General features: G+C 50.1%; 1 protein-coding gene across 2 annotated transcripts in view; it reads left to right on the forward strand.

The window, feature by feature from the left end:
- The window catches only part of RGMA (repulsive guidance molecule BMP co-receptor a), a 35,842-nt gene extending 16,942 nt beyond the window's left edge, over positions 1–18,900 (forward strand). For both annotated transcript variants that reach the window (XM_005294864.5, XM_042856617.2), the window contains 2 exons: positions 10,211–10,722; positions 14,829–18,900. In XM_005294864.5, the coding sequence (XP_005294921.1) occupies positions 10,211–10,722; positions 14,829–15,536 (1,220 nt within the window). In that variant the 3' untranslated portion in view covers positions 15,537–18,900. The remainder of the gene's footprint in view (positions 1–10,210; positions 10,723–14,828) is intronic.
- The last annotated feature ends 4,488 nt before the right edge of the window (positions 18,901–23,388 follow it).

Raw genomic sequence — 23,388 nt, forward strand, 5'->3', positions numbered from 1 at the left:
TCAGATGGCCACTGGGCTCTTCTTCACTGCATGGTTCCTCCCCCTCCTCCTGCTGAAACATAGTTGGACTCTATTCAAGGGACGCCATCAATCAGTCAAGCTGGTGGGATGGAGGTTTTTGTTTTCTCTGTCAACTTTCTCCATACACCACAGACCAGGCAGTTATGGGCTTATTTCTATCAGCAGCGTGACAGGCCGCAGGTATACATGCACACAGAGTAATTACACATAATATACCTAGTGCACATTATACACACACTGCCTTCACCGTACACACACACACGCAGGACACAAAGTAGACGCACAAACAGGCATTCACACAAAGTGCAGATTCTGACTGGTTGGGTACGCAAACACAACATGAGATGTATTATAGTAGTTGTTAATATGTAGTATTACATACGTTTCCATATCCTCCAGTCCCAACCTTTTCCTCCTACTCATGCACATATATACACACACGCACACACATAGGCTATTCCTTGCCCCCTCGATGCATTCCTCCGCCCCCACCAAAAGACAACCACCACTGCATTTCTCATTCAGTTTCTTCTTCCAGAAGGAGAACCAGGGAAAATCCACTGTAGGTGTTTGCAAAAAAGAACAGGAGTACTTGTGGCACCTTAGAGACAAACAAATTTATTTGAGCACAAGTTTTCGTGGGTTACAGCCCACTTCATCGGTCGCATAGAATGGAACATATAGCGAGGAGATAGATATACATACCGAGAGCTGTAGTCCACGAAAGCTTATGCTCAAATAAATGTTAGTCTCTAAGGTGCCACAAGTACTCCTGTTCTTTTTGCGGATACAGACTAACACGGCTGCTACTCTGAAACCTGTAGGTGTTTGGTATGGAATGATCTGCTGGGATGAGGGTTTCTTGCAGGGACTTGTAACTAAGGTTATGTATAGGCACTACAATGGCAGCACTGGGCTATGTCACTGTAGTGAGATACTTCCAACCTCGGTCTAGCCACAACTACTCCCAGGGTTAGGTCAGCTTAACTATGGTGCTCATGGGTGGCTAACCTTTAATTGTAGACCAGGGCTCATCAATTTGTCTTTGGATTCCCTGAAGTCTTGGTGGAACTCATCTTGTTCTGTGACTTTTCAAATAGCAGCTTATATGTTGTTCCTCTTCCCTCTTCTCTCCCCCCATCCCCATGTGTCTCTCTGTGTGTAGGAAGAATGAACTGGGAATATGAAAACATACAAGTCACATTTTTTCAAACCTGAAGTTAGGTTCCTTAATTCCTAGGTAGGCACCTGTACCTAAGTGACCTGATTTTCACATGGGCTGAGCACCCAAAATCCCAGGCATACAGCATCTTTGAAATCTAGGCCCTCAGATCTCAGGAGTTTGGCCATAGGTAATAGAGTGTTTTGATACGTACTCCAATAAAAGTTCATACTGAATGTGAGTCTTACACACAGACGTATTTACACACTAGCATATATGCAATTAGTTTATGGGTAAATGCTTCAAAAGCACCTAAGTGACTTAGGAGCTTATGTCCCATTTTCAAAAGTAGCCTAAGTCAAAAGGAATTGGAAGTTCTCAGTGATGAGAAGAAATGTGATATAACTGGCATTACTGAAATCTGGTGGGAAGATTCACATGATTGGAATGTTAAAATCACCTATCTGTAATGTGTGGAAAGCAAAGTTGTGTTGTTATGAGAGGACTTGGGAGTCATGCTGAGGGCCTCATGCAGCCTGTAGTAAATTATCATTTGAGTTTCTAAAAATTATAGATGATGATGTTTTGATACCAAAGGTATTGCACCCAACTCTATTTTGGACCTCATTATGATGGATAAAGATGCATTTTAAAGCATATTAGGAACAAAAGAAATCCATGAAATAGTATAGGGCAGTGTTTTCCAAACTTGGGACGCCGCTTGTTTAGGGAAAGCCCCTGGCGGGCCAGGCTGGTTTGTTTACCTGCCGCGTCCTCAGGTTCAGCTGATCGTGGCTCCCAGTGGCCGCGATTCGCTGCTCCAGGCCAATGGGAGCTGCTGGAAGTGGCGACCAGTACGTCCCTCGGCCCGCGCAGCTTCCAGCAGCTCCCATTGGCCTGGAGCAGCGAACCGCAGCCAGTGGGAACCGCGATCGGCCGGACCTGTGGATGCAGCAGGTAAACAAACCGGCCCAGCCCGCCAGGGGCTTTCCTTAAACAAGCGGCGTCCCAAGTTTGGGAAACACTGGTATAGGGCTAGGCCCATTACTAGATGGAGATGGTAAAATTGTTATTAATTATACAGAAAAGTGTTCAGTAACTATTTCTGTTCTGTATTTGGAAAGAAACAGGAGGATGTACTCATATCACATGAAGATGATGAAGTACTTTTTAGTCCATCTAGGAGGATGTTAAACAACATCTACTAGTGATAAACATTTTTAAATTGGCAGGCCTGGATAATTTACACCCAAGAGTCTTAAAAGAATTGGCTCAGGAGATGTCTGGCCCACTGATGTTAATTTTTAAGACATCTTAGAATACCAGAGAAATTCCAAAAAAAACGTAAGAGTGTTAATGTTGTGCTAATATTCAAAAAGGGAAGCAAGATGGCCCAGATAACTATATGCCGGTTAGCCTCACATCAATCCCAGGCAAAATAATGGGAAAGCTTATATGGAATTTAAGAGATAAAGAATTAAAGAATAGCAGTAGAATTAACACCAGTCAACATGGTTTTATAAAAAAAAAAGTTAGGTCTTGTCAAACAACCTGATTTTATTGTTTGATGAGATTACAAATTTGACTGATAAAGAAAATTGCATAGCTGTAGTAGACTTAGATTTTTGTAAGGCGTTTGACTTAGTACTGCATGACATTATTAAAAGATTAGCATTATACAATATCAATAAAGCACATGCTAAATGGACTGAAAACAGGCTAACAGACAGCTCATACAAATTAGTTGTCAATGCGGATTTGTCATCAATTGGGAGTGTTTCTGGTGGGTTTCTGCAGGGATTGTTATTAGATCAGACATTATTCAACGTTTTCTCAGTGATCTGGAAATAAATATAAAATCACTTCTGATAAAATTTGTGAGTGACATAAAGTGGTAAATAATGAGCATAGGGCAGTCATACAGAGTGATCTGGATCGCTTGGTAAACCGAGCCTAGTCAAAAAAATGTTTCAATACAGCCAAATGCAAAGTTAGTTATACCTCTAGGAACAGAATGGGAGACTCTATCTTGGAAAGGAGTAAAGGATTTGGGATCATATGACAAGCAACTGAACATGAGATCTCAGGGCTAGTATGATCCTTGGATCTATACACAAGGGTGCAGTGAGTAAATATAAAGGGATAACGGATTTTTTGGTTTGCTGGCAATTCTGAAAAAAAATGTAAATCATTTTGGGTGGAACCAAAAACAACGTTTTTGAAATTTTAGGCAAGTCAAAAAAGTCAGGAAAAAATTATTTCGGGTCAAACAAAATGTTTCATCTAAACCAGAACAAAACATTTTGTTTTGATTTTAAGCATTTTGAATTCTTTTCAAATTAATTTCAAATAAAAAAAATGTGAAAGTTTTATTTAAAAAATGTCAAAATGAAATGGTTCCAAAAAATTTTTTCCTACCAAAACAATGCAGCAAAATCACCACAAATTCACAAAATGTTTTGGTGTCACCAAATCTGCCTTTTTCCCCAAAAAAAGTTTTGGTCAAAAAATTACCCCAGTAATGAGTAAAAGTAGGGAAGCCCTTTTACCGCTGTACACGGCATTGGCTAGATCGAGACTGGAATGCTGCATCCACTGCTGGTATCCATATTTTAAAAAGGATGTTGAAAAATTCGAGATGGGCAGAAAAGACAAAAATGATCTGAGGGCTGGAGAAAATACCTTATTGTGAGAGACTTAAAGAGCTCAATCTATCTAGTTTATCAAAAAGGAGATTAAGAGTTGACTTAATTATGGTATAAATATAAGTACCCTCCTGGGGAGAAAATACCAGGTACTAAAAGGACTCTGTAATCTAGCAGAGAAAGGCCTAACAAGAACCAAAGACCAGAAGCTGAAGCCTGACAAATTCCAATTGGAAATAAGGTGCAGATTTTTAACAGTGCAGGCGATTAACCATTGGAACAAACGGCCAAGGGAAGTGGTGCATTCCTTCTGGAATATATACTTGAACCAGACATAAGTTACTGGATTCAATACAGGGGTAACTAGGTTAAATTCTATGGCCTGTGATATACAGGAGGCCAGATTTGATGATCTAATGATCCCTGCCAGCCTTAAGATCAGTAGATTTTGACTGGCTACTTGAACTCTTGCACATCCATTAGCCTCCATTTTAAACTCCCACATTCAGGGGCCTTTTTTTTCGGCACCCTACAAAGTTCCAGTTGAGGAGGGCTAGTCAGGATTCCCTGGGGAATCCATGAATGTCACCCCCGATACAGATAGATGAGTCACTATTGAGCAAAGTGAGACTATCAGTTTTCCAAAGGCCACGGGCTCCCAGATCTTTACATAGCATGGACCATATCTTGAGACAGATAAAGAGTCTCAAGGACCCACCTCCCTGTCATTCATGATCACAGTGCCAGGGAGCAGGCCCACGGGCATGGGATGTGGGGGCACATGGGTGGGCAGACTGTGAAATGTCACCCATGTCCAAGCCCCCGGGGCGAGGCCTGTGCTCAGAATAGGGTGACCAGACAGCAAGTGTGAAAAATCAGGACAGGGGGTGGCGGGTAATAGGAACCTATATAAGAAAAAGACCCAAAGATCGGGACCGTCCCTATAAAATCGGGACATCTGGTCACCCTAGCCCAGAATCCCTGCGCTCAGGCGACTTGCTACGTGCGTCTCTGAATGATAGCAGCAGAGGGGCTTGTTTCCATGCTCAGTCATCTGCGGTTGAAAAACAGATCCATTGTGAGGAGATGGAAAATAGATTATATGAAATTGAATAAACATAGTTTCTTGGCTTCTGTTCAAATGAGTTTTTGCTTTTATACCAAAGCCTCTGCCATAGGAGACGTGAGGAGAAGCATATGGGGGGAGCGGGAAGGGTTGCTGTCTTTTTCCTGCATAGTTCTGCTTGCTGGGTTCCTCAGTCCTGACACGTGTCTTGCTGAGGGGGGAGGGGGGCAGATGAGTCACACAGGTGTTTGTGTGCGCTCCAGGTGTCAGACAATCACACTATTGAACAGATCAGATAGGGAGGCACGGACTTGGGGGTGGGGAGGCTTTGCCAACAGATTAAAAGAACAAGGCCACAAACAGCCTACTTGAGACCCACAGTTATTCAGTGCCCTGTGAAATGGAATTGACCCCGCCGTCTTTATCTGCTGGCAGGGGAGAGATTAGGTAGGAAGGGCCACCTCCCTGGCTTGCTCCAGGTGCAAACCCAGAGCTAGTTGGCCTGTCTTTTCCATAATGGAGGTGCCGTCCCAGTCAGTGTATCGCCTGTAAATGGGAGAACTGCATGTGAAAGTGTTTCTTCTGCGTTCGTACTTACACACAGACACAGACAGAGACACACAGTGTGGTCCTGCTCCTTAGCCACCTGGCTTTGGAAATCTGGCCTTATATGGGGCCCTGCACGAAACAGCAAATCGGAACATTTTGCCAAAACCCAAATGATAAGATCTTTAAGAAAAAAGCTCCCCCTACAGGCCAAAGGAAGGAATGGAACAGGCTTTTCGTTTTCTGTTTCTTTTCTTTCCCCCCCTCCCCCCGAGTACCTTATAAAGTAATGAGTTAGACGCCAGCCATGTGTAGCCCTCCTGTGCTCAGCGATAACGTGCATATGGCCGTAGCTATTAGAGCCCTGCGGTGCTGAGAGAGCAGCCCTGAGGCTATTGCTCTGAGTGCCACTGGATCCATAGCTCCCTCCCGGCGAGTTCTGAGAGAGGGGCAGAGAGGAGCTCAGTTTAATGTCTCAAAAGGAGGATGGCACCTGTGACGCAGCCGTAAAACCCTTGTTACTGCATTGCCAGCTTTGGGTCATAGCCCAAATGCCAATACAGAACTTGGCTTGTACCTCCTGTTCCAAGCTAAAGATGCACCTTAGAGACCAGCACAAAGCACCCTATTCCTGATAATAGCTGGGCTCCTACAAATGAGCATCTAAGCGCTACTGTTACTGACAGCTGAGGGAGAGTCTTATTGAGTATATGCATCCGAAGAAGTGGGCTGTAGTCCACGAAAGCTTATGCTCTAATAAATTTGTTAGTCTCTAAGGTGCCACAAGTCCTCCTGTTCTTCTTTTTGCGGATACAGACTAACACGGCTGCTAGTCTGAAACTTCTTATTGAGTTGTCTGTTGCAAGTCCTATTGCCTGATGCCACGGATTCATGGTTTAGCTGGTGACCATGGGGTCTCTGGACATGATTCTGTTTTTATCACCCCCGTGCTCCTTTCATCTACTTAGTTCTTCCGTCATGAGATTCTTAGTGGCATCACGAGCCCTGAGCTTGGGTGGCTTGTCACCAAAGAAAGGGAGCTGGAATTTCCCTTCATGACAGCCTTGCACACTGAACTTGTCGTTCCAACCCACACCTTGAATGTCTCACCTTGAAATGCTGCCTGTTTGCATTCCAGGTGCCAGCAAAGTCAGACTGACACTCCGGCAGAGGTGTCCCGTCGCGTGCTAATCTCATCGTTTATAGCAGTGTCCCTGACCCCATAGTGCATGTCACTTCTGACTCGCTCTGTCTCTAATCATTGGGGTAGGCATGCACCATGCCCTCACATGAGTCCTGTTGGACAGTGTATATCAGCCATGTTTAATCACCGACAATTTTAACATGTGGCTTTTAGCCTTGATAGACTATTCAGAGCCTAGAGTTAGAGGTCATAAATCCAGGCCCCGGGGTATGTACCACTGGGGTAATGTGATCAAACAGCAAAATCTCATCTGGTTGAAACACACAGCAACAGGCTTTCTCTGCAACTCACATAGCGGCCTGTGGTGAAAAACCCATGGTTATGTGACGGGGATTCACTATGTTCCGGCAAAATGCAATCCACTGAAAAGGGATATTGATGGTTCAGTTTTAAGTGGGCACTGTTGAAATAAAAATAATCCTATGCAGTCGAACACCCATTTTACAAACTAACTGGGGATTAAGGAGTTCATGGAATGGAAAATTCATAAAATTTAACACCCCCAAATTGCCATAAGACCAGTTCATACGTTGCTGTCTAGTTCACTGCATTGTTTTCTTCTTGTCCTTCCAACCCCTTCAATGCACTGAAAGATCTCAATGTGAAGGGACGTCGACTTGCTCTTCATTGACATCATTTTCATTCTGATTACCCCCTCCTCCGGCCGATCAGGAAAAATGGTTCATAAGCTTGGTGTTGGTAAAATCGAGTGAGGTTCTGTTGTGTTCCCTGTGTTACTACTAGCACCTGGGCTTGTTAAACCTGGATTTTTTAAACTCAGAAACTTTCCGCCATTTCCTTTTGCATTTCATTCCCCTTGGAAAGCGACCCGAGACTGACGGCTTTCATGCAGGGTCCCTTTTCGTTTATAGTCCTGTTCCCCTTCTCGTTCTCTGGCACCTGTTGTGTTTCCAACACTGCAAGGGAAGAGTTAAAACTTGAATATACTGTTTCCAGTATGAAGTGGTGCTGGGTTTTGTCGCTCTATTTGTGCATGTGTAACTGCCTTGTGAACTCCCCTCTAAACAAAGCCCAGGACAGGAATAAACATGTAGGGCTTTGAGACACCCCCAGAATGCATCTGGAAATGCTTTTGGCCTGATCCTGCACAGTTTCCATGACCTCCAAGGGAACTGATTAGGAGGAGGGAAAGGAAAACACCATGAATATTTAAGCAGTGTGAGCAATGAGAGATTCCAAATTGCCATGGGCAGCGCGTTGTCCGTGCAATGCAGGGCCTTGGGCCTAGTGCCTTTGCAGAGTCACTTTCATGTCCTGCTGCAGGAGAGACGCCCCCCTCTGCAGAAAATATGTCCCGCCTGAAAGAACTGAATCTAAACTCCCATTGTACTTTGCCTTTCCCTGTCTTGCACCTCGGCTTTTGGGCACCTGAGTGCTCAGCTGCAGAAGTCAGGGTTGGCAGTGTGCCGGCAGTATGCACAGCCCCTATGACTGCATTGACCCGGGAGCAGAGCCTTGCTGATTCGATAGAAGGCTGCTTTAGTATGTTGCCGAAGCTGATCTGTTCTCTACACAACCGAGGCCAGCGGCTGATTAGGATTTTGCCTGTTTCCTTTCACACATTTCCCTTTGATACCCGTATCTCTGCAGTTTTAGAAAAGCACCGAGGCGGGGGCAGGTGGGCCAGAGGTCGGCACGCACTGTTCCCAGCATTAATGAAGCCGCTGGAACGTGCATTGTGTCAAGGTGCTAGGTACAGGAGATCAGGTGATTGATAGCTGCTTGAGAAGGCTCCTTTGTACTTTGTTTGTTCCTCCTTTGCACTGTATTTCCTTCTCAGCTCTCTGCCTTTCGGACTCCCCAGGCAGCTGCCGGGTTGGCTGGTTTGAGTGAGTTGCTGACCCCTGGAGGAGCCAGGCGTTTGCCCTGCAAGAGGTTTTAGTGCAGTAGAGGAGACTCACAACAGGGATCCAGCGATTGGGAACAGTGCTAGAGCAGCACAATATAGTGGTGGGGAGGTATCGGGTATCCCAGGGAGTGTGAACAAACGGCCCCAGAAGGCAAACCTGATGCCAGGAATCTTGGCCCCGTGCCTTTACCTACCGGGCTAGGGGTGTGGCTTTATTCAGGGCTTGTCTACACTTGAGGGGGTTGCACTGCTGTAGCTGCCCTACTGCAGACAGCCCAGCTGGACACAAGGGGGTGCTGTACTGGTGTGAGTCACTGTTCATGCTAGTTAGGTGTGTCTGCACTAGGGTCTTGCACTAGTGCAGCTACATCCGTGAAAAATCCCCAGTCTTCGGAACCATACCTGTCAGTCAGAAAATAGACACGCTAGGATCTGCTGAACTGCCTGAGTTCCCTTCCTGAGAGCAGGGTGGAGTGTAAAACCAGGGCTTCCTCACTTACGGCTGCTAAGAGCCTGGCTTTACCCCACTGTCCACAGACAGGCCCAGGGCTGTGTGCCAAGCCGCACAGCCAATACCCCTGTATACAAATCAGCTGTATAGGGAGACCAGTTATTCATCTAGCTAGCCCACTGTACACAAACACCTGCTTCAGGCATGCAGTTGTGCTAAATGCGAACGCAAATCAATGGCACCATTGTAACACCGGTTTGGATGCGCAATTGCTCATGCATATTTTTGAATGTCAAGTCCTAAAAGCCTCCTGACGTTAAAGGCCCAATGGTATTTCCCCTCCAAATCAATGATGTTAAGTTATTCTCAGCATCCCAGCCAACGTGGCGAGTCTTCAGATATGTTAAGGCTGTTCTAAAGAGACTGTGCTCAGTTGTTCTCCACGCTCACTGAAGGTAGGACCATAAGTAATAAGTAATGAGCTTAATCTTCAGCAAGGGAGATTTAGGTTAGATATTGGAAAACCTTTCTAATTCTAAGAGTGGCTGAGCTCTGGAATAGGCCTCCAAGGGAATCCCTGTCTTGCGAGGTTTTTAAGAACAAATTGGACAAACACCTGCCAGGGATGGTCTAGGTCAGTGTTTCTCAAACTGGGGCCACCGCTTGTGTAGGGAAAGCCCTTGGCGGGCCGGGCCGGTTTGTTTACCTGCCCCGTCCGCAGGTTCGGCCCATCGCGGCTCCCACTGGCTGCGGTTCGCTGCTCCAGGCCAATGGGAGCTGCTGGAAGCGGCGCGGGCCAACGGACGTACTGGCCGCCACTTCCAGCAGCTCCCATTGGCCTGGAGTGGCTAACCACGGCCAGTGAGAGCTGCGATCGGCCGGACCTGCGGACGCGGCAGGTAAACAAACTATCCCAGCCCGCCAGGGGCTTTCCCTACACAAGCAGCGGCCCCAGTTTGAGAAACACTTGTCTAGGTTTACCTAGTCTTGCCTCAGAACATGGGGCTGGACTTGATGACCTCTGAACATCCCTTCCAGCCCTACATTTCTATTAGTCCACTTTCCTAATTTCCCCCTAGGATTCATCTGGGGACTGGATTCTTCTTCGCTTCCTGCCTTGACCTATTGGTAGTGCTGCTACCCAGCTGCCCCGGCCCTCGCCAGCAGTGGTGGCATTTTGGTGGTGTGCTGTATTTGATCCGTGTATTGGGCATCTTGACAGCACCTGTGTTTTTTCCCCCCCAGCGACCTCTCAGTGCAAGATCCTGAAGTGTAACTCTGAGTTCTGGGCGGCCACATCTGGCTCTCACCACCTGGGCACAGAGGAGGCACCGGAGTTCTGCACGGCTCTCCGCACCTACGCCCACTGCACCCGCCGCACGGCTCGCACCTGCAGGGGGGACCTGGCCTACCACTCCGCCGTTCATGGCATAGATGACCTCATGGTCCAACACAACTGCTCCAAAGATGGCCCCACCTCGCAGCCCCGCCTCCGAACACTGCCCCCCGGGGACAGCCAGGAGCGCTCCGACAGCCCAGAGATCTGCCACTACGAGAAGAGCTTTCACAAGCACTCAGCCCCCCCAAACTACACCCACTGCGGGCTCTTTGGGGACCCCCACCTCAGGACTTTCACAGACAGCTTCCAGACCTGCAAAGTGCAGGGGGCTTGGCCACTCATAGACAATAACTACCTGAATGTCCAGGTCACCAACACACCGGTGCTACCCGGGTCCTCAGCGACTGCAACGACCAAGGTAAAGGCATGGGGCGGGTGGGCTGTCCCCTGGCGGATGGTGACGTTCTGACACTGCCCCCTTGGGGTCACCCTTTTAATCACCTTTTCTCCCACTGCCTTCCACAAAAGGGTCCCAGAAAGCCGTTGAGTCTCATCCGCAAGTGCCAGGTTATCCAGCGGATTGAGACCGAGTCCGAGCCCACCACAAGTACAGGATCCTGGCCAGAAAATCAAGCCCTTCTCCCTGGACTCTCTGCTCCCAAACTCCTGGTTCCCCACTCACCCGTCCCCCTAGATGGACTCTGGTTTCTCACCACTGCATCTGGCCCCCCTCAGATTGCTGAGCATCGTCAGAGGAGACGTATCATCCCTGGCGTAGGTCTAGGCTGCGAAGAAAGGGTCAGATCTTGAAGGGGGCAGGCCAGGGATCTAAGGCTGGCAGGGGCCCCGGAAGGGCAAACCACAAACACACCCGTCTCTCCCTTTTGCCCTTCTCCCATGGCATTGCAGCTGTGGTTGTGTTCCAACCCTTCCCCCCCCCCCCCCCCCCACCAGATTCCTTTGCAGGGCACTGCGACACTCCCATTCAGGGATGGGAACAGCAGGCGGATGACAAGATGCCAGAGGTGGCTGGCAACAAGTAAAACTTGCTGAACCCGCCCTCCTGTTTATTTTGAGGCCTGTGCAAAGTGGCAGAGATGGCAGCTGAAGGAGCCTGCAGCAGGGTGAAAACTCACCTTCTTGCCAAGGCCCCCACTGTGAGAGAGAGAGAGAGGTCCCGTGCTCTTTGTGCAGATCGCCTGTCCTGTCTAGTTGTCCCAGGCCCTGCACTCGGCTGTGGGGGAAGGGGATAACAAGTAGTTTGTCGGTTGCAGAAGAACGATGCTGCTATTTGTGTCTCTCTGCAGAGACCCCCAGCGGGTGGGGCGGAATTCGACCCCATACGTTAGTGGCTTCCTCAGCTGTGTCCTTTTAATTTTGAGGCAAATGTGCCAGCGCCGAGGCTAGAAGCCCTCTCTTCATTTCCAGAGCAGGCCGAGCGGGGGAATCTCTCCGCGTTGCCTCAAAGCCTGATGGGCAGGCGCCGTCTGGAGAGGAGAGCGAGTCGCTCAGTATCCGAGGCCAGGTTTGAACTTGGCCTGTGTGGTGCCTCTGCCATCAAGGCGGCGAGTGAGTGCCATGGAAACAGGACACACACACAACGCGTTTCCTATGTGCCACCATACAGCCGTAGGGTGGTCACCTCTGTTGCTCTCTGCTGACCAGCATTTGATTTGAACCAGTCACCTTAAGGTGAAAGGCTCCCTGTCCAGTCTGCCTGAACCATCCAGCCCCAGCTAGACTCCCAACCCTCTCATCCATCCACCCCCTCACAACCAACCATGGTTTTAATGCCAGAGGAGAAGAAAACCTGGTGGAGGTGGGGGAGCCTCAGGGATCATGTTCCCTTGTCACCATCTCCATACTGCTCTGGCTTTGTGTGTGTGGTGGTGCCCCCTTGTAGCTGGTCCCCCGGGGGGGAGGATAAGTCACCTGACATGCCGTAGGACCTGTGACGGGTAAGAGAGAGTGTTAGCTCACATGGGAAAGCCTGTGGTTTGGAGCTGAAGAGCTGGGTTTCTAGTGCTGGCTTCCCAGCTGCTTTAGCTAGTAATTGTGTCTGTGGTGAGGACGAGGCATTTTGTGGGGCGCAGTCTGTTCTCGCTGCGCTGTGGCAGCCAAGATAAATGTTCTCCAGGGACCGGGTGCAGCACTGCGTAAATCCAGTGGCAAATGCCCAGTTGTAGCACAATGGAACTCAAAGGGACACGGCTTAAGTGTTAAATCCGGCTTCTGCTTGAGGATGGCTTTGGAGCCGAGGCATGCTGTGGCTGAATTCCTCTTTGCTGCATGAACGCTAAAGCTGGAAGGGAACTCATTTCAGCTACCCGGATCCAGAGGAAGGGCAGGGTGGATGGTAAGAAGGGATCTGCTTGCTTTGCAGGCCTTTGGGGAGCACGGATCCTTGTCTGGCCCTTTTCACAGTACTCCTGGGGTGACTGAGGAGAGGTTTGCCACCATCCCTGTTTAGAGTGGGAAGCATTGCAGTTTCAATGAAGGCTGGCCTGCAGCTTGAAGGGCCCTTAGTCCTGGAACTTATTTGGGGCACTGCACCATGTTGCGTCAGGACAGTGGTGCTGAGAAGTGATGAGTCATCGCTCAGGGTGGCGACTCAGCAAGTTTACCCAGCAGGAAGAGCTGTTGGAACAGGCAGCCCTCGCTCCGCAGGTTGGCTCCAAGGCAGATGGTGTCTGTGTGCATCCAGGCTTTCTCTCTAGTGCTGTTCACTGGAGCAGGGTGTTCTCAGCGAGAGGATACAGCCTCCAGTAACCTGGTGCTGCCAACACCTGAAAGCTTTAATAGAGATATCTGGCGAGGAAAACAGGGACACACCTTTTAACTCCAGTTAAACCCTTCAGACTAGGAGAGTCTTCTGCAGGAGCAAAGAAATGGGAACTGTGCTGCTGCCAAAACAGGGCTTGGGGTGGCTGGTATTTTGTGGATAGCCTCAGCTGTGCTAGGAAGTATTACCTAGAACAGGGGACGGCAACGTTCGGCACACGGCTCGCCAGGGTAAGCACCCTGGCGGGCCGGGCCAGTTTTATTTACCTGCTGACGCGGCAGGTTCGGCCGATCGCGGCCCCCACTGGCCGCGGTTCGCCGTCCCGGGCCAATGGGGGCGGTGAGAAGCCGTGGCCAGCACATCGCTCGCCCGCGCCGCTTCTCGCCGCCCCCATTGGCCCGGGACGGCGAACCGCGGCCAGTGGGGGCCGCGATCGGCCGAACCTGCCGCGTCAGCAGGTAAATAAAACTGGCCCGGCCCGCCAGGGTGCTTACCCTGGCGAGCCACGTGCCGAACGTTGCCGACCCCTGACCTAGAATTTCCCACTGTTCCCACCACCAGTTCAGCTCCATCAGTGGTACCCACTTTGGGAACCCGGGTACATAAACAGGGCTCCAGGAGGCTGCGGGGATTTTAAGCCCTATGCTGAGCAGGGCTGGAGGCTGATCTGCGCTACAGCTCCCCCATTGCTGTACTAAGTGGGACTGAACTGGCGGGAGCAGCAATGGGAAATCTGGGGCAGAATGGCTGGGGCAGATCCCTCCAAGGGGGAGAGCCAAGGGGGATGCCGGGGCCCCACTGGGAGCCATTTGAAATTGGTGTTTGTTCCAGAAGCAATGTAAATAAATAGCAGGATGGATCCAAATGTCCTAGGAGTCAGATCCAGGAGCCTGGTTGTCATCTGTGTATTTTAGATCCAGATTGGAACTTCACTAAGGTTTTGAGAGAACTTTGGTTCAGACACATCCCTAATAAATAGACTCCATATAAGCTCTAAACTCCCTGTAAGCTCTCCCATGAGATAGTAAAACCTGTTGTAGCCTGACAGGGAAATCCCAGCTAGAGAGAGGGGGTCAGCCTGAGCGTAGAACTGGGAGCCAGGAACACCTGGAAGTCTAACCGCCATCTTGCTGCGTGGCCTTGAGTAAGTCCCTTTTCCTCTCTGTGGTTATACCACAAGGGGCTGGATACCCCTCTGGCTCACAGGCTTGTCAAAGGGGCCTGCAGCGAATTGAAGAAAGGAAGCATGAGCCAAGTGTAAAGAACAATTAATAGGTCAGTGGCTTGGGGACATGACGCATATTAGCTGGGGATAATCAATAGACTCTCCTCTCCCTCCCCCTCTGCTCCCAGGTCTCAGGGTCACAGCTCAGCTCCAACAAGTAACTTCTGTGGGATTTGGCAGCGTGACCTTTGGGTTCTAGTCCTGTCTCTGGTTCCTTCCTGTGTGTAGCTGATATGCCCCTTGATGCATCCGCCTGTAGGCTGAAGCCTAGTGGCCTTGTGCATAAAATGGGGAAATCTCATAGTGGGAAAACTGTGCTTGTGGAATTTAAAATGCCCCAAAAGACTGATTCTCCATGTTCCAAACCACTTCCGGAGGGACGTGGTGGTGGTTGATGAATGAACCAGTCAGGTCTAAACCCCCTTGTATTCATTAATGAGATGTACTGGTGGCTGAGCTCAACGGGTTATCAGCATTGGTTAATGCCCCCTTCTCTCTCCTCCCTTTCCCCTCACAGCTCACCATCATCTTTAAGAGCTTCCAGGAGTGTGTGGACCAGAAAGTGTACCAGGCGGAGATGGACGAGCTCCCAGCTGCCTTCGCCGACGGCTCCAAGAACGGCGGCGACAAGCATGGCGCCAACAGCCTGAAGATCACCGAGAAGGTGTCAGGCCAGCACATCGAGATCCAAGCCAAGTACATCGGCACCACCATTGTGGTGAGGCAGGTGGGCCGTTACCTCACCTTCGCCGTGCGCATGCCCGAGGAGGTAGTGAATGCTGTGGAGGACAGGGACAACCAGGGCCTTTACCTCTGCCTCCGGGGCTGCCCGCTTAACCAACAGATTGACTTCCAGACCTTCCGCTCTGCTCAGGGCCCGGAAGGCCGGGCTCGCAGGAAAGGGCCCAGCCTCGCCTCGCCCGAGTTCTTCACCTACGAAACGGCCATGGCCAAGTGTCGGGAGAAGCTCCCCGTGGAGGACCTATACTTCCAGTCCTGCGTCTTTGACCTCCTGACCACGGGGGACGTCAACTTCACTCTGGCGGCTTATTACGCTTTCGAAGATGTGAAGATGCTTCATTCCAACAAGGACAAACTGCACCTCTATGAAAGGACACGGGAGTTGAGCCCAGGCAACACAGCCCCCTCGGGGCATCCCCGGGCCCTCCCTGCCCTCTGGGTGGCACTAGTGTGTCTGAGTCGGTGCTGGTCAGTGTTCCTATAGATGTGACCTCGGTGGGGGCGGGGAAGAGCTCAGCAGGAGGGGACGATGGTCTGTGCTGGATGAGGAGAGGTTGAACAGCAGGTCTGGCTGGGAGCTAAAGAATCAGCCCCTGTCCTCAGAGTTAGACCCCCTGGAACGTCATGGGCCTGCCCCAGAGAGCAGCCAGACCTCATGTAGCCCTTGCCCAGCTCACCCTCTCCTCTTCATGTGGGTGAGGAGGGTGGGATGCCCCCACCTCCCCCTAGTGCTCCCTCGTGGTACTGCAAACGGTTGTGGTGACTGTGATGTTGGCATTTGTGAAAGTGACTTCATGTTAGGAGAGTTGGCTGCTGCTGCCTGGGAGGAGGGGACAGCACCCCCCGCTGGTCAGGATGGCATGCTGGCAAGATGGGCCCATGCCTAGAGACCATCACGGGACACACAGACAGGCTGGCCTCCGATTTTCACACCTGCTTTGCTCACGCAAATGACTCCACCTGCTAAAGGGCTCACCAGTCGTCCCCCCCCATCTGTGTGTGCAAACAGCTGGTGGTACGCACCTAAGCGGGGCCTGCTCCCTCCTGGGGCTCAGCCGGCTGCCTGTGCAAATGCGGGTGCTAAACACCAGACAGAGGAACTACAACGGTGCCCTCCGGGCGCCGGGCACACGCCCACGCGGAGAGAGGGTGCAGGGGCGAGCAGTTGGCTGGAATGGTTTCTGTCCCTCATTAAAGACCCTGCTCTTCCCAGCACCTGGCTCCCTCCAGGTGTCCGAAGCGCACAGTTCATCCTTCGCTGAACGGCACCATTCCGGGGGGATGGGGAGAGTCAATCACGGATTGCATTTGCTGTGCTTCGCAGGGCGTCTGGGAGCTAATGGGATCCGGGAAATCCCATCCTGGCACATTAACGCTCTGATTCGCTTCATAGCCACAAGGTTGAATCCTTTGGGCCCTCCAAGATGCAAAGGGAGAAACCTGGCCAGTATTCGAGTGGTTTCTGACATTTGCCTTTGGCCTCCTCCCAGCATTTGAAGTGCTCCTTGTGACGTGGCCCTTTGATTCCATTAGCTCCCAGGGCGCTCAGGCAAAGTGAGTGGGGAGGTGCCAGTGATCTCCCAGATTCAGGGTGACCAGTCGGACCTCCTCAAGCCCCTCGCTGACAGGCTGGAGGGTAGCCACCACTAGCCCTGTCCTTCTTCATCCCACAGGAGGGCAGCTGTGGGGCTGGGGCAGTGCCCAGGTAGTGGGGGTGGGGGGAGTTTTGCTTGTTTGCTGCTAAGCCTCTGCTCCACTCCTAGTGATGTCATTTCAGACCAGTTGCACCTTAGTTCTTCCTGGCTTGATTCTGAGGAGGGCACTGTTTGAAAATCCAGCCAGGGGCAGGCCCTGAGCTGTCCAAAGGCTCTGTTCCCTGGCAGTAAACGATCAATAACCTCCTCTACCAGGGATGCAGTGTCCCTTCCCCTTCTCCGTGTTCTTCTGGGATTTGCCTCATGGTTTGCTCAGCAAATGACAAGACCATCTGTACCTCGGCCAGAAGCTGGGACACCTCTGGGGGAATGCTCCATCCATCGTTCCCCCAGCATGAATTTCCCAGATATCTCCCCGGAAGTGCGGGTAGATCACTGGGACAACCAGCGATCATGGATGGTCTCGTGACAGCGCCCAGAGAGCCAGTCCAGAGAGGAATGGGCGTGTGACGCACCCTGCAGCGCATGCAAACTAACACCATGGGGCAGCCTCCTGTAAATACTCAAGCAACTATTCATTGTGTCCTGCCAGCTCTAGACCTCTGTTTGTAAAGCAGCAGAGAAATGCAACGTGTGTCATTGGGTGTAATTTATAGTGTCTCTAATCTATGGAGCCCTGGTGTGGGTCTCGTGTGACTGTACAGATGAAGAGATGTAATTGGTTTTTAGGTGTTTAACAAAAAACAGAAAAGAAATAACGAAAAGATGTGTTTACTACTTCGCTCCTTGCTTTGTCCGCTGGTGGCCCGTGTTTCTGTTTAGGGCGATTTTAAAATAGGGATCTCACAATGTAGGGAGCTGGGGAGACCAACCACTGGAGGGTAAATCTACCAACTTGCTGGCCACAGAACTCTTGCGGGGGCAGCTCGAAAAAGAAATAATTGAGACATTCTAAATTATCCGTATATCCGTATATACTCTTAATATATTATTTATATTAGAGTAACCTAGATGCCCCAGCAGAGATCAGGACATCATTCTGCTAGGTGCCGTATAGGCACCTAGTGAGGGACAGTTGCTGCCCCAAAGAACTCAGATAAGGAAGGGAGGGGAAACTGAGGCACAATTGATGCAATTACTTGCCCAGGGTAACACAGCTGGGCCGTGTGAGAGCTAGGAACAGAGCCCAGTCTCCTTTGTCCCAGTCCAGTCCACTAGACCACATTGCCTCCTTAAGACTCCTACCGGTATAGTGGCTATGAACTGCCTGTTTCCGAGTTGGGTTTGATCCTGGCCATATGGTATGACCAATGGTCTACTTCTGCTAAGTTTAACAGCTTCCAACCTTGTTGGGTGAGCACAAATCCTAGGAACTTTCCATTGCTGACCCCGTGCATACCTGTCAGTGGGGGAACTACACTCCCTTGGTGTGTTTGGTAGCTAGCAGCTGTCAGGTCCTCTGGCTTCAGTGCGACTAGCCAAGGCCAGAGTTATTCAATCACTTTAGTTCCTTCACTACATAAAAATCAAATCTTTATTTCCCTTAGAAATTGGAGAGGTGAATATTTAAAGTCACATCAGCTTTATGGTGGGGCAGTGACACACCTGCCCCACACCTGGGTACCCCACAAATAATCCCAACCGTATCGAGGGGTGGGACATGGAGCTGCCGTCACTACAGGAAGAGTACTGCCCTGTGTAGGCAGCACATCTGAGACTGACATTGCTGTTAGCCAATCAGTATAGTCCATAATGGCCATGTGACATCTGCTGTCAACGGGGCCACTTCCTGTCATGGCAGCATAAGAGAGCATGCTATGCCATGGTCAGAGCTACCCTCTGGAGGGGGAAAGTCCTCCATGATCTTGATTGTCTCTCCATAGCCCAGGCCCTCCCTAGTAGGTCAGTGCTCCAGTGGTGGTTGAATATATTACGGTGGTTGGGCTATCCCTCTTTTAGAAGCAAACAGTTAAGCACTTTATTTTGGTGGTGTATGACCCAGTGTGGCCAAGGAAGACTTGATGTGGTTGGAATAAAAACAAATGATTTTGGTTTTAGTGGGGGGGAGGAGAGAATCTCCTAACTGCTCCTTGTGTTTTGGACCCATGTGGGGTGTCACTGCATGTACATACTGTAAATTATTTATTGATGAAAATGCAAGTAAAGGTTTTTTGTTTTTGTTTTGGACAACAACCCAGTGGGTGTTTTCCTTCTGCCTTGTGTTATGTTTGATTCTAATCAGGAAGGAAAATGAAAAAGACCCGAGAAAGTGTGATAACTCTCTAAGATACAGCCTGATAAGCTTCCACGTTCTTGTGGAATATTCTCACTCTATGGCAAACCAGAGCCCCTTTTTCCTTGCCATGACTCATCCTCAGCAACCTCCCCCATCTAGCTGGGATTGTCCTCCCATTTGGCAACATGGGAAGATTAGGATGACTGCAGCCTTCCAGGCTGAAAATCCACATACTAGGAGAGAGTGGGTCTTGGTCTCCCTCTAGTGGCTGGTCTACCTCAGAGGTTTAAAAGGTGTATGCTTTTAATGCTGAAGGGCCTAGGTTCAAACCCTGCTGTTGGCCCAACAGGGGAGTCAGGTTTTGCCCTCTACTGGATGGAATTAGAACTGCACATTTTCATCATGCATAATTAAGCTTGTGGAACTCCCTTCCACCAGATACCATTGGGGCCAAGGCTACAGTAAGATTGAAGGAAAGAATTAGCCATTGATATGGATTATGAAAAGATTCAAAGATAGGATGAAGAACATTTGATATGAGATATAAAGCCTTATGCTTCAGGGCATGAGCTATTCCCTGCCTGCTGGGATGGAGGAAGAAACGTCCCCTATGGCATCTTATTCTATTGCCAGGTTTCTTGAATCTACCGTCAAAGCACATGAACCAAACTTTGTCAGACCTCAGTTGAGATCCACCTAACTCGAACTGAGAGCAACCACTTCAAACTCAGGCAGGCAAGATCTGCACATGGACCACAACACTAGGAAGTGCCACAATGTGCTTCCCCAGTAATAACGCCCCCCCCTTCCTGGGTTGTGATACGCCACTGAGTCTTTTGCCCTTTATTTCGTTTCCTCTGAGGCTAGATTAGTGCTCCTAAACCAGAATGCTGCTCCTATTGTGACTCAAATAGTGGCCCACGTTCCAGCCTTTAAGTGAAGGCAAATTAGCAGTTCAGAACCCTAAACTCTTACTTTTATCTTCTGTCTTCCCTGACCCAACAGACAAAGCCTGAAGGTGGCTGACTGTGGCTCCGGGGAAGAGGAGCTCAAGGAAAGCCCGGTTTGCCCTTTGCCGGAAGGCCTTCATACAAACAGTGTCACCCATGTCTGACACAGCACAGCTGGTCAAACCACTGACCCTCCCTCTCCTCTGCCTGATTGTTTTTCCCCTACAGACCATTACTAAAAGGGAGCTAGGACAGACCTGACATGCCACCCCAAGAAGCACCCCCAGAATGAGCTAACTAGGATTATTGGAGGTCCTACTAATCATAAGAACTGCAGCCTGTTACTAATACCACCTGCCCCCCCTCCCCCAAACTCAGTACATGGTTTACCCACAGGACTGATCGGTGATTGGCCAAGATTCCCCTTTGTCTGCCTGCCCCTCATAGCCAATGCCTGAGCCTAGCTCCTGAAACTGCCAGGAAGGCCTGAGATGCAGGCCAAATGATGGACACTTCAGAGCCCTGCACCACCCTCTTCTACTCATCCCCTTCCTAGTTCCTATGCCTTCGATGCTCATTTATCTGCACCTGCATATTAATGAGTTAACACCTCATTAAGGCACAAACCTGCGCTGGATTCATTTCAGTCTACTGCAGTGCAGCCCTTACCCCTCTGCATTATCCAGGCAGGGGGCAGTGATTTTGTGAGGTGTACTTAGGCCTTAGCTTGACTCAGGGCCAGTCTATACTAGAAGCGCTACAGCAGGACTGCAGTGGAGCCTACCTCAACCCGCTAACTCCCGTGAAGAGACAGCAGCAGGTAAAACTCCAGGGTGGCTCCGGGCCAAGGCTGATAGAAAGAGGGCTCCCAGAGCTAGAGCATGAGTCTCTACAGTTTGAGCTAAAGGCTAAAACTCTCTTGCTGGGGCTGTACCAGCCTGTGGCTTGGGCCTAGAAGGGGACAAGTGCCACACACTAAGCTGTGTGTTACGCTAGCAGCACTGGTTCTGGTTTCCATTCACCTTCCAGCCACTGCTCTCAGCCAAGTCTCGCCACTTCTCTGGGAGCAGGGAAACCTGCTATGCCTCATTTTACAATAATAATATATGGAGATATACCTATCTCATAGAGCTGGAAAGGACTCTGAAAAGCCATTGAGTCCAGCCCCCTGCCTTCACTAGCAGGACCAAGTACTGATTTTGCCCCAGATCCCTAAGTGGTCCCCTCAAGGATTGAACTCACAACCCTGGGTTTAGCAGGCCAATGCTCAAACCACTGGGCTATCCCTCCCCCTAAGGACACATGAGGAAGCTGAAGAACCAGGGACAGGGGTTTACAGGTGCCGTGAGGTCCCTAAACCTGCAGCAACAACTGCAGGCAGCTGTTTGCCATTAGTTGCATTCACAGACTGAAGTTTCTGTCAGCATCAGCACCCACGCCAAGGCCCTGCTCAATCAGTGACCACATGGCCCTCATTAAGCCTTTGCTTCCCAGGTTATGGCAGTGCCCCTGCAGCTGGCTGGGCAATGCAGCACGCAGGACTATACGATGCTTCTGCCTTGCATAGGCGTGAGCCTGGAACTCTGCACCTGCCAGCACGTACTTTCTGCACCGTTTTATTGTGGTCTCTCAATGTTCCAGCCAGGAATGGGTCACGCCAAAGCCACTCAGTTGCTCAGGTGAGCTGCTCCCCTCCCAGAACAGTCTCCTTGGCGGGAGCTTTCACTTGAAGGCCTAAATTAGAAGCTACGGGAGAGCCTAGTGATGCAATATGGGTTAAATGCCACTCTGGGCTGTGCACACATAGCACCCATTGGCTTCAATGGGAGTTGTACCTGTCTAGCAGGGGGCCGATGCAGAGCCTGGCTGGAATGCAGACGTGCCTGGTGCAGGTGCCTCTTGAATTAGGGTGACCAGATGTCCCGATTTTATAGGGACAACCCTGATTTTTGGGTCTTTTTCTTATATAGGTTCCTATTACCCACCCACCCCCATCCCAATTTTTTTTTACATTTGCTGTCTGATCACCCGGTCTTGGATGTACAACCTCCTGTCTGCTTTGGAACCGGAGCAGATGGGTCGTCTGCAAATGGCTTTTCTTTGAGAAGCTGCTGCCCTCTAGAGGGCTGTCTCTAGAACAGCATGTGGGCTTGGTGTCCGTCCTGCTGCTGCTGCAGGGAGCAAAAACTCAGGCTAACTGGCTTTTTGCACTTATTGTATTATGGAACGTGCCCTCAAAGGAGGCGCCATGGCAGCTAATCACCAGGGCTCTGTGTTCTCGATCAGTAAATGCCTTTGCGACTCAAGCCATGCGTGGATTGCTCAGCCGGGGAGCGCATAACAGGCAGCGCTGGGGCTGGGCCCTGCCACTGACGTGCTAGAGCCTGCCAGGATCAGGTGACGATCCCTTAATTTTAGAAACCAACTCTATAGGGAGCAACATAGCCCCATAACAAAGGCAGTTTTGGGGCTGGGAGACTGGGTTCTAGTGCAGGTTGAGGCACTGAATGCCCTTAGGGCAAGTCACTTAAAAAATGTCTCTGTGCCTCAGTTTCCCCATATGTAAAATGGAGGAAATTACACCTTGGGACTGATAGATGGAAAGCACCAAGGATTATTCTTATGGAAGAGAGGTAGGGCATTGCATGCTCTCTTCTGGTACTTAAAGGTTTGGGCGCCCACTCTAATTTCACAGTAGCGCCTCCTTCAACACCGAAGGGAGGCTAAAGACATGCTGAGCCTCTCATCTCCTTGCTTTAGAGATACAGTCGAGTTCCTGTGTTTACCTTCGGTGTCTGACTGCACACCAGGAAGGGCCAGACCTGCTGAACTATTAGGAGCTGAAAGTTGTAGTCACAGGAAAGAGCCTTTCCTCTTTAGATATGCTGTAAAGTCACCGATTTTATCTTCATAACCTCCCTAATGGCAACACAGAGGCAGCAGCTCTTCCAGTATGGCAGCTGGGCGAGGTTCCTGTGATGGGGCAGGACAGATCTGGGGAGCAGATCACACCCACTCATTGCACAGCAGTTGTACTATGTAGTCACTCTGTGCTGGTGGGTGTATTAACCCAGGCCTTGGTATTCAAACCCCTGTGCTTATTTGGCATCACCTGCTGCCCACCTGGATACCAGATGGTTCCCGTGCACCAGAGCTATAGAAAGGAACAAAGCACCATAGTCCTGGGTGGAATCATGCACCTAAGCGAGCCAGGTGAACACCTTGTCTGTGTCCCTTTGAGACCCAGCAGTTAGAATTCCAGGCTGGGATCAGCCAAATGTGCAGTTTCCATGTAAATGCAAAGAAACGGCCCTTCTGTTGCCCATAATTGATGGGCCTGTGTTTGGTGCCAGGCATGACAGGACCTTGGCCTGGCAAACCAAGCAGTTCCCTTTCCAGTAAAAGGCAGGGGTGCTGCTGCAGTCAACTTGGAGAGCTTGCTACTATTGTAAATCAGCAGTCAATGATTACAGCACTTGTTCTTAAAATAAAATC

The sequence above is a fragment of the Chrysemys picta genome, chromosome 10 (genome assembly GCF_011386835.1).
Source record: "Chrysemys picta bellii isolate R12L10 chromosome 10, ASM1138683v2, whole genome shotgun sequence".
NCBI lineage: Eukaryota > Metazoa > Chordata > Testudines > Emydidae > Chrysemys > Chrysemys picta.